We start from the raw sequence: 12,032 nt of genomic DNA, 5'->3' as shown, positions 1-12,032 counted from the left end.
TGTATGGCACACTATATAAATGTATTTTCATTATGGGATATTAAATCTATAGGGTATTTGTGAAAGTGCCCTTGGGGCTATAGATGCTGTAAATCTTAAATGTTGTAAACTAGTGATCCTAAGTGCATGTAGGACTCTCTCAAAATTTTTCTTTGACAGAAATCTTTATCACCAACAGAAAATAAGTGACAATTGTGTCCATGACTATCTGTCTTCAGTTGAATATTCTTTTACAGAAACTTTTCTGGGATTTAAAGAAAAATTAGCAAAATAAGAGAGCATATAGCCAGTTACATTTTACTATGTTATTGAGAGTGCAAATGCCACAGAAGCTCGGGTATTTTAAAAGCTCTGTTTCTACTTTGAAAAAAAAATCTGCCCTATTTTCTAAGGTAGAACTATACCACTGCCAAATTTTAAGTTTAAAATTAGGATGAATTTTAGCTCCTTACATGCAAAAAAACAGAAACAAACAACCCTCCCCCTGGGGGATGGGGGAAGACAGGAAAAGAATAGGATCTTGGAATTCTTAAAGGATGCAAAAGTGTTTTTCTTCATTCCATATCTTCACACCCTTTTTGAGAAAACCTTTGAAATTCCACCCTTTTGTAAGAATAGAAAGATTAACACCATACTTACATAATTAAAAATTTTAAAGGAAACATCAGAATAACATTTTGGAGTAACTTCGTAAAAAAAAATTAAAGAATCCATCAAACACTAAACTCAAAAACTCTCTATCCTACTGATTATTGTTGACATGCATACATCTAATTTAAAGAGTTTTATTTAGTGAGTTCATAAGGATTATCACATCCAGACAGGAATATTCCTGTTAAGGTTCCATTCTCTAAAGGCTATTTCTTAACTGCATCATCAAATCGGGACACCAGATTTGGCACAAGGCTGGTACCTACAAATGCCCACTGCTCACCAAAGGCAAACCCCTCTCATTCAGAAGGAAGAACAAGAGGCTCCCTAACAACACAAAAATAGAGACAGCTGTTTGGAATTAACTATCTACAGTTGAGCCCTGGTGGAGCTGTATGTATTTACACACATGCCCACTTACACATACACACCAAGTAATCACAAATAATCCACAAGCCCAAATGTGGGCCGGGTTTGGTGACAGTGACCAGCTCCCTCTCATTCAGTTAGTGGTGAACTTTCCCAGCAGCAGCACTGGCGGCCTCTCCGTCCTGGTCCTCATCCAGAGGTTGTCTCTCGTGTGAGATCTTTGTCATATGTGGATTCTCTTTTGCACTCCATTCAGTTTTATAACAGCTCCCCACATAAGCCTGTTAGAGATATAATATTAATTGCCAGAAATCTCCGTCTGCAGTTGCTCCAACATCATTCTTTAATGAATACAGACTTCATTGCGTGTATTTCTATTACTTTGGTTACTTCTATTTCTATTTTTATTGCAAAGATCTGTGCAAATAAAAGAATATCAGAAGGTATGGCTGTAAGTGTGCTCTGCTAAATTCCCTCTGCCTTGAAATGCCTGTGAACTGCAGCTTCAAAATGCCTGCTGCATTTTAATGCCTTTCTTGCAAGGCAACACGATATGGTAAAAGCAACCCTGGCTTGGAGACACAAAGATCATGGCCCACCATTCACCAGTTGTGTCACTTAACATCTCTGAGCCTCAGTGTACTTATCTGTAAAACGTCAATAACAACATCATCCTCACAGATTTGACGGAGGACTGAAGGAGATGAAGTGTGTAAAGCACAAATATTATCTTTAGGACACCCTAAGAGGTCAATGAATGTTAGTTTTCTTCAGCCTGCAGCAGGAGTGGGAGGCAACTAAGGCACACACTGAAGAGCACTCATAAAGTCCTACAATTGAGGTACTTATAAACTAGGAAGAATGGAAGAATAAGGCTAGATTCCAAAGGGGCAGATGATGCCTTAGTGTGATGTTCATTACACATGGGAATTTATTACTATAGGTGGCTAAGAAGAAAATGACATGGTTTCTGAAATCCATTACAACTTCAAGCTCTGTCCAGCTCTACAGTGTTATAAGAATGGCTTGTTTAACTATACATTTGCCTTTAAAAGCATAGGCAGTATAATTTATAAAAAAAAAGTCATTACAACATAAATCTGTTTTGTACTGCTTGAATTAATTTAACATAACATTTTAACACTTTGAAAATGTAAGACTGGCGTTGATTACCTACATATGGATACAGCTGTAATAGGAACTTTTTGTAAGAATGGGCAGGCTTTACTTCATCCAGTGAACAAATAATACAAAAAGCCTGATTTTCTAACTAGCAACATGGAGATGGGGTGTTTGATATGGTTGCAATAGTTTTTGAGTTACGTCATTATCTGATTTCACTTCTGAAGCTATCGCGCCAAAGACTCCCTAGAATCTGTACTGCTAAGTTCCATAAAGCCAGGAAAATAGAACAGATGGCATGTAAATAGAGAAGGAGACTGGGAATCCTTAAAAAGTAAGTCTTGTAGGCTAGCCTTAACTTCCATTCTTTTTCAGTATATTGCTAGAGGAACTGGTCTCTAAGATGTAAATAAGACGGAGGAAGAGAAGCAGTTTGGAAGATAGTAAGCTATGGTGGAAAGAGCAGTCTTTGAAGTCAGCAAACTTTGTTAATCATCTATTTGCTATGAGCCTCATCTTCTTCATCTTTATTGCACAGAATAAGAAAACCTATCCTTCAATATTCTTTTGAGGTTTTGAGATTTTTATAGTACCTATTACACAGGACTTGTAAATAAGCTCAACCCAAGTGCCAGCTCCTGTAGATTTGTAGTGGCTGAAGTTCTGGGTTGAGAAAAATTCTGAGGCTATGTCTGGGATCATTGGGAAAGAATGCTGTAATTGATTAGTGATGTCTGTTCTGAGCACAAAGTAGACTAAGAAAAAGTCTATATTAATATATCTACTAGATAAATGTTCTATAAATTGCAACCACTGTGATGATTGCTATTATTACAAAGGTTTCTGTATGTCCCTCTTCAAATTGCTATATTTTTACATCTTCAACATAAAATTAAATCAATTTCTTTCATTACAATAGTAGTATATATAATTTTTATTAATTTACAGGTAAACTTGGAGGTAAACTTATGTGTATTATCTGCTGAGAATGGCTTAAAATCAGAAATCAGAATGTGATATTCCTAAATTTAGTATATAAAACACCTACTTGGAAAAAAATCTGATACAGTTAAAGGTAGAGTGAGTGCTGGAGAGGAAAAAAAGAGAGATGATATTGAGATGTAGTCCCAGGTTATCACAAAAGGTTTGCATGGTGTTCCGTATTTTTTAAAAATATTCACACAGGGGAGAAGATACAGCATGCTTTGCCCTTCAATGGTCCATGACTTTCTGGACTTTTTTCCTGTTTTTTCTCTGGGGCCAGATTTCTTTTCTGGATAAAGAGTCTTGTTCCTGTAAGCCATAGGGGATTTTCTGAATCCTGAACAGCTGATTTTGTATTCTTGCCCCATTCCCTTATTTGAGAACAGCAATCTGATCAAACCCATATTTTTAAATTTATGTATTTATAGACATATGGAAGAATAGTTTACAGTCTGAGTATGATTTTTTTTCCACTACAAATGGAGGAAAATTGTTTTTTTTTTTAAAAAAAAAGTGCCTTATCAGTTTTTTTTTTCTTTATTACTGATGACTTCATTCTACTTGAATTCAATGCTTCGGTTTCTTTAGGGTAAACTAATAGATTATGTATGCAATGTTTGCACCATGTTGATTGAACTCATCTGGCAAGTTTGAACGCAGCTCATGAATTTCTGTAATCGGCAGAAGCCAGTGCATTGGATACAGACACCATGGTCATCTCATATTACTCAAGAGCGAGGGAAGCTGTTTCAAAATAGACTGTGCTGCTTTTCCTGCCTGCCCATGGTTCAGAAAAGCTTATCAAGCCTTTTAGCTTTTTCTTTATCTTTTTGAAGTGCTCAAAGAAGACTTTTATTTTAAGAAATATATCATACAGAGTGTATGAGAGTATATATAGACACTGGAGACTCAAAAGGGGAAGGACAGGGAAAGGAATGAAAAATTACCTGTTGGGTACAATGTACATTATTCAGGTGCTGGGTACACTAAAAGCCCAGACATTTCCACTATATAATATAATCCATATAACAAAACTCCATTTATACCCCCTAAATCTATTGAACTAAAAATTAATTAAATGTCACAAAGAATTAGAATTATTTTGAGAGTTTTAAAATACATATTGAAGAACAATAAAAGTATGTGGACACTCAGGATTTGTCTTTCCTGAATGGCAGGCGCCAGCTGCGGAAGGTCTGCAGAGGACTCTGGCAGCCCAAACCCTGTGCCAACTGCCGTCAGAGAGTCGCGTAGGCACAGGCATGCGGCCCTGCTTTCTATTAACTTGCCATCTCGTTTGGGAAGAATGCTTTTCCTCCAAAAGCTGTTTACTCACTATTTTCTTTTTAGAGTTTTCAAGCATAATTTTAAAATATTTTAACAAAATAGATGACCTCTTTCTAATGCTGTTAGATATCTCATTTTATCAGGTATCTCATTTAAACTAAAACTCAACTGTAATAGAGATCTTTTTGACACACGAGGCTCTCCACACTGAGGCCCTGCTTACCTTTCCAAGCCTCATGTGTCCCTCTTCCCCTGCTCCTGTATACCCGATATACTACAGCAGTGATTCTCACATATCCATGAAACATGAGTGTTGGTATGATTAATAAGCTGCTACCAATGAATTAAAGTACCAAAATTTGCAAATGATATGCTTTTGTCGGTTATTACAGTGAATTCAAAATATCCCTAAACCAAAGTCACCAGCATGCACTTGAGTCTAATTGAGTTTTCCCAGGAGAGAGGAAAGGGGGCATGTATCACCTGGTATGTGTGTGAGGCAGGACAAAAGAGGTTGAGGGTTTCTGCTTGCCCAAACTGACTGACTTGCCTGTCCCCAAAACAAGATGCTTTCTCATTGCTGTGCTTTGCCCTGCCATTCCCTCTACCTGGAATACCCTCATCTCACCTGTGCAGCTGTTGAGCTCCTATGCATCCTTCAAGGCTCCCCTGCGGGGCCTTCTGTGATGCTCCATGGCCCTGCTCTCACCCTGTCAGAGCTTCCGCACTCTGTGTTCCCATGACCCCTATGCAAATCTCTGTTGTAGGCACCTAACAGAGAGGATTGTCATCCTTTATGATCCCTTCCAGGGGTGGGGAACTTGTGGCCTCAAAGCCACATGTGGCCCTCCAGATCCTCCAGTGCAGCCCCTTGGCCAAATCCAAACTTCACAAAACAAATCCCTTTATTAAAATTTAGGTTTGGTCAAAAGGCCACACCCAAGGATCCAGAAGGCCACAAGTGGCCCCACGGCTGCAGGTTCCCCACCCCTGCGCAGGGAATGTTCATTTTTACATTCCTAGATCTTAACATAAGGTCTGGCACAATGGAGCACTTGGTTATGCCTCAGATGAACTAGGGAAGTTGAAGGCTGTTCAGACCTGCCTATCATTCTCCTCTTGCTTCCTGGCCCTGAGTTATATTGCATGATATCGGTGCTGTTGAAATGATCTCAACAAACCGATCCAAGCTAAAAGGAAGCTACTAGCTAAGGAGTTTGGGGTTGGGAGGATGAGTCGCTGGAGAAGCTGTAATTCCCGAGAAGAAGCAGTGGCTAAAGAAGAAGGGAGAACCTGGGACAAGCACATTCTGCTGTCATCCAGCTTCCCTCACCCCTTTGTGACTTTTTAGCATGGCTTTCGCCTTCTTTTCTTTACCTGTGCCCTGCCTGCACTCATATGTTGACAGGTATCCCCAACTCCCCACTGCCAAAATTCACGAGTCTCACTGAAATAACACTGGCACGTGAGAACCCTGTCTCACATCCAAACTCTGGGTCAAGCAACTGGAACTTTGTCCCAAATAGGCAACACTTATGTGAGAAAATAAGATGCCCACATTAAAATTTAACAAAACTCTACATGTATGATTGTAAGAAAGTGATGGGTCTTTTAATTGCTCTAAAAGGTCAGGACTTTCTCTTACCTTCTCATTCAAAAGGCATTTATTAATCCCAAGTCAGATGTTTTGACCCTGGGGGCTAAAGGTAGGCATGTAAGGACCATTTTTTTGTTCATTTTTATTACTGATGTCACCATTTTCCTAGCATATTTGAATTACATTATTGAATCTTCCAAATTTGGATGTCAGGCCCTTTAATAAGAAAATCCAAAAGTGACTTCAAGGATTATGTACACTGCGTGACTGTTTGGTTATATCCTGTAGCGTCCGTCCCGCGGCTGGGAGCACCGACCGCATCCAGAAGTTGCGGAAGGAGTATTATCAGGCTCGGAGGGAAGGCTTCCCTTTATACGAAGATGATGAAGGAAGAGCAAGGCCGTCTGATTATGACCTTCTCTGGGTAAGCCCATGCCTGATTCCAATCACTGAGTTCCTCTTTATTAAGATAGTTCAGAGCAAAAGAACATGGTCAAGAATGTTCTATACATATCAGATTATATTTAGGTTTCATAGATCTGAACATTATTCAAACCACAGCCATCTTCTCCCACAGAAATTGTTTACATAAATCAAACCGCACTAATGCACAGTAGTTCTTTCTAATTGCTCTCATACTTCCTGTTGTATACCGACTGGTTTGGGGGGAACAGAAATTAGCTACTTTAAAAGGGACAAAGAATCTCTGTCACCATCCACTGAGTCTTGATCCTTATCTCAGACATCTAGGACAGCATTAAAGGACTTTGCAACATAAGCCATCTCTCCTTTGGAAAATGGTTATTAGACGTAAATTTTCAGAAGAGTTATTGTCAGAGATATCCATTGTTTGCTTATTGCATCTGAGCACTTCACATTCTGCTGATCTTACCAGCATACTGGGATGGCTTTGTTTTGAGATAAGGGCAGTTTTTGTATTAAAGGATTCTTTTTGCCAAATCCTTCAACGTTCAGAGAACAGAAAAGAGTAATGTGACCACTGAAGAGATACTCTCTGGGTATTTTCAGGGTAGCATAAAAATACTCTTGTTTTTTTCAAAAAGGCAAGTCCGTGCCTGCAAAACACACTTAACTCTTGAGCATCCACAAAAATGCCCCAGAGGAGGGTGCTTAGAGTTGGATGAAATGTTTGTGTCTGGTTTGTAGAACAGTGTGGACACGGAGCTGGTGCTCCACAAACGTTAGCTCTCGTCACTGACACCATTCCTGGAGCAGAGCTGAACGTGCTAATGTAGTCATGTCCTTGCCGTAATTCGGTTCTCCCTCACCCTCCTTGATGATGCTGCTGCCTTCTACTACAGTTTTTAGTGCTGTTCTAAGAACCAGGTAAGGGACTCTGTTATCCCTCGTGCCCATTAAAGACAGCAGATCCTTTCAAAGGCAAATGTATGAAAGGGAAGTTTCCTCTTCTGAGTTTCACACTCATGTTTTTGCTCACAAAGTCAGGCTGGGGAGAGTCGAGTCCAGGGACTGAAATGATTCCCTCGAGTTTTCACACCTATGCTGGGGCATGTCATAAGTGACGCTTGCACTGGGGCTTGAAAGTCAGTCTCAGGACCCACCATTGTTGGACAGAGCAACTGAAACTCCTCAGCCCGGGACATTCCTCGTTGTACAATGAAGTTTAAAAACATTATTCAGAAGTGCACAGTGAGGCCTGGCAATCTCAAACCAAGTGGCTTCAGCTTCTTTGGAGAAAGGCACCCTGAGACTATGGATCAGAACAAAGAGCTATGGCTTTTGGTTTTATTACAGACGTTAGGATTAAACAGAATGACACTTACAGTGATGGGAAAACTTGTCTCTTAGACCCTCAGTAGCAAAGGAGAAGGATTTCCACAGAATAACAGATTAGATAACTATTCCACTTCATTTCAAAGTTGATCAAGTTCGATTTACTGCCTCTGACAAGAGACTTGAGTGGCTTGTTAGGTAAGGCTCGGCTCCCTCAATAAACCAAACAAGCAATAAAACAAAGGAAAGTTATTTCCACTGTAACCGAAACAGAACACCATGCCCAATGTTCTGAAAACTGTTCCACCTCAAAACCACTATGAATTCCTATGAGCAAAATAAGACAAGTAAATTTAGATTAAGTTATTTTGACCTTATTTTATGTGATTTCCTTACATCAAGCCGAAAGGATGAAGATGCTTAAAACCTTCGTGAGACTTAAAGTTTCCTCTGACCCTCACCAGACCTGAACGAGATAACTATACCCTTGGGCGCTCCCTTTTTTAATGATTCTATTTTTATGCCAAGTAAACGTGTAACCAGACCATCCAGTGAGTAAAGAAGTATCTCTATTATAATTTGTGTTTCCCATGCTCCGGTGTGTTGAGCTTTGCCAAAAGTGACTGATTTTATGTTTCCCAGACAATTGGGGTCTAAGGCTTCCCAAAGGGATGCTTGGGAAATGCACTGTCATAAAAGACGAGTGTTCTCTGTGATTGCCTGGGATACTCCAAACCAGGGATTAGAATCTCAGCATCCTTCCTCTCCTCTCCCCAAGCCAAGGAAAAACACTAGTATCTTTTGTTCAGTGTAGGCCTGAGAAATTATACCGTTGGCTTGCTACTTTTGGTGAGATCTAGGAAAGCAAGTTTAGAAAGTTAACGTTTCATTCCTGTCAGGCAGCCAGACCCAACAAGGCCGCTTTTATGAGATTGTGGTTCCTGGGTAGGTAGGTCTTCGGCATCACCACGGGGGCACTTGTTAAAATCAGGTTGACAGTTCCATGAAGGGAAGTGGGGGTGCCCAGGAGAGGCCCCCACAGGCTTCTGCAGGTGCTCTCTGGGATTCTGACCCACAATTCTAAAAATAGGGCACAGACTCTGATCACTTCAGTGAACACCAAAGCAGTCCAGCTTCTCTAACAAAACCATTGTAGGGACCAGCATCATCGGATATATGTTCATGACCTCAGAACTCCCCAAGTCCAGGACTCTAGATTGAGAGAACTGACAGATGTTTCCTGGAGTCATCCCATACTCGGGAACTTCTGAACTGTCAAGAAGGAAATTAGGAAGGTAAGTTACCTAACAACTACTTTTAAACAAGTCTAAAAATAGACCAGAAAGATTGAAAGTATGCTCACGAAAGTGTTCAAAGCCAAAATAATGAAAGTAATCACTTGAAAGGTTAATAGAGTCTATGAATATTTTTAAAAAAATTTTTTTTCAATGGGACTAATATTTTTTTTTTTTGGCCTGCCTCAGACTTTCTAGATCTTCCCAGGCCAGCTCGTCTGTAGTTTTCTGCCAGTATGACACCTGCCTGGTGGCCTGGAGCCTAAGATCTCTCTCACTGCTCCCTTAGGCTCTAACTTGCATTCACCTCTCTTCTCTCCCCTTCCTTCCTCTCTTTTCTTTGTATCCTATTAATTTTAACAAATATTTGCTCAATTTTAGTGTAGACCAGGTGCTGGTAACAAGAATATGGCATTGTTTCTGCCTTAGAGGAACTTGTGATCTAGCCAGGAGTACAAATATCTAAGCCCAAACAAAATAGAAGAATAATATGTGTGATAAATTCTATAGTATAGAGAGGTATTAGCTTCTGTACAAACTCAAAGAGAGCAATGAATTCTGCTGGAGGCAGTGTGCGCCTTTAATTGGAGACGGGTGATGGGAAAGCTATAGAGATGATTCGAGAATTGCCTGAAAGGACATATTTTGTTCTTTCTTCTCTCAAATTTGGTGGATTTTTTTTTTCTTTTTCAAAGGAGCTCCTGATTTATTCACTTCATTTGTTTTAAAATAAATGACTACACACAGATTTGTAAGGTTTGTCAATATGGCCCTGAGACCTGAGGAATCTCTTCAGCTGGTCTGTTTTGTAGCTATTTTCCCATCTCACCTCTGCAAAGCAGTAAAGAACAAGTTGAGAGAATTTCAATGGCTGCAAGTGAAACAGACTGGCGAGTTTTTATAGGCCCAATTAAGTAAGCAAGATATGCTAGCTGTGAAGTGTTAATATTTGCCAAAAGAAAACATAATACCTGTTATCTGCTGGTATTTTATTTTTTGTAAGGCTTGTTAAGGCTGTCACAGTCCTCTGGCAACGAGCTGCCTTTTTTATTAGCAGATAAAGATTATGTGTGTATTTAACAGTAGCATGAATACCCTGTAAGTAATTTCAGAAAGAGGATGGCTCTGAAGTTTTTTTAAAAATATTAGCACCTTTATGATTGTCTTTTTCAAGAGCTATATAGCATGTATCACTATCCCTCCACCTTTTTTTTTTTTTTAAAGATCTTTGGCTAAATAAGAAGACTGTTTATCTATGAAAGAGGTTTATAGACTCATGGATGGGAAGGAGAACAAGTTTGTTTATATGTGGAAAAAAGTGGGAGTTAAAACATCTTAAACTAGTACAGTATGCTAGTTTCCACTGCCATAAAAAACATGGTTCTACATCTTTCTGGCAGAGGGTATTGGCTCAGGTAGATCACGGTTGGAACAAAGAGCTTGTTGGGTGAATAAATGCAAACATTCTGAAAGATTTGTTCACCCTGTTATGAAGATGGTGTAGGAGCCAACTTAAAGAAACATACTTGGCAGCTGATCTGGACAACGAAAGACAAATCTAGTGAATTCTGCACTCAGAGGAAAGGGAAAACATAATGCTGAGATCATGCTAACCATCTTAAGACAAGGATTTAAGATGGAATGTACAATAGCCAAACAAGTGTAGGAGCTTTCAGAAGGTTTTCTTCTAAACACAAGGAGATAAGAGCATGAGCTCCTGCTGTCATTGGTCCCAGACCAGAATTGAGATTTATGTGTATTTTCCTTGACTACATCTTAAAGGCATCTGATGGAAACTAAGGACATTGAGGAAAAATTCTAGATTAGTCAGTGGCTCTTATATTGCAAAGAGTAGGAACCTAATTCAAACCAGCCATTAGGAGTCTCTTTCTTTATCTCTCAGCTTTGCTATTCTCTCTGCAGGCACCATTCTCAAGGAGCTCCCCCGTATGGCGGAAAGACAGCCATGGGTAGCTCCAACACAACTCTGGGGAAAGAGACAGTCTCATTCCCAGTAGATACAGGAAAAATCCTAGAACTAATATTGAGCACAATGTTCAATGGCTTGATTGGCTCAGCCTGGGTCACATGTCCACTTCTGAACCAACCCTCATGGCCAGAAAGATGTAGTACTCTTACTGGCTAGAACTAGGTCCCAAGGCCACCCCTGTAACCAGAAAGTGAATCAAGTCTACCCAAACTCCATAAGTATAGGTGAGAAGATGGTCCCCCAGAGGAAAATCAAGGTGCTATTAACAGTGAAAGGGAAAATGGATGCTAGGCACATTTAGGAGTTGTCTACTACAACTTCAAATTCTAGTAATGATATAAATTTCCTTCATCTTGTTAGATTTTCAAAAAAAAGAAAAAGAAAATAATTTTCCATTCCTGTGTTTGCCTGCTTATCATTAGAAAGAATAGATTGATTATCAATCTGAAATTTGCTACCATTGTTTGCTATGTAAAAAGAGAAAGAAAATTTATTTTTGTCTATTGGTTCAGTATCTTTGAACTGTCCCAGAAGCCCAGGTGATTTCACTGAGTTATTCATGAGAAGTTACCAGACCTTTGACTTTTTATTTACATAGGCAAGTGACATTTTAGTTCACCTCAGCCTAGGAATTCACCACAGGAGAAGCAATAGAATTTTTTGACAGGACTAAAGGTGCTCTTTCTTTAGGTGGAATGGCTCTGTCTATATCCTCATGGATTATTGTCTTGTGACAAGCACAAATTCTGTTCTTAAAAGCTTTAAAAGCTGGGGTAGGGTAAAGAAAGAATCATCGAATGGATGTATCCAGATGCTGCTGTAGTTTGGCTGTTACCATACAGTAATCAACCCCTTCTCGTTGAGGAGCCCTCTTGTGCTCCATAAACAGTTCCCTCCCAGTGGTTGACTTCATCAACAGATCAGTGTTTGCCCTGATTCTGTGAAAACTGAACTGAGGAGCCATAGCAAGGCAAAGAAAAAG

At 39.6% G+C, this 12,032-nt stretch overlaps 1 protein-coding gene across 4 annotated transcripts in view; it reads left to right on the top strand.

Annotated features, from left to right (window-relative positions):
* PARD3B (par-3 family cell polarity regulator beta) overlaps window positions 1-12,032 on the top strand; it is a 957,311-nt gene that overhangs the window by 856,825 nt on the left and 88,454 nt on the right. For all 4 annotated transcript variants that reach the window (XM_069468028.1, XM_069468036.1, XM_069468042.1 and 1 more), the window contains one exon: window positions 6,299-6,434. In XM_069468028.1, the coding sequence (XP_069324129.1) occupies window positions 6,299-6,434 (136 nt within the window). The remainder of the gene's footprint in view (window positions 1-6,298; window positions 6,435-12,032) is intronic.

This window comes from Eulemur rufifrons, chromosome 1 (assembly GCF_041146395.1).
Source record: "Eulemur rufifrons isolate Redbay chromosome 1, OSU_ERuf_1, whole genome shotgun sequence".
Lineage (NCBI taxonomy): Eukaryota > Metazoa > Chordata > Mammalia > Primates > Lemuridae > Eulemur > Eulemur rufifrons.
Note: the sequence above shows the minus strand (reverse complement) of the source record. Positions and strands in the feature narration are given on the sequence as shown.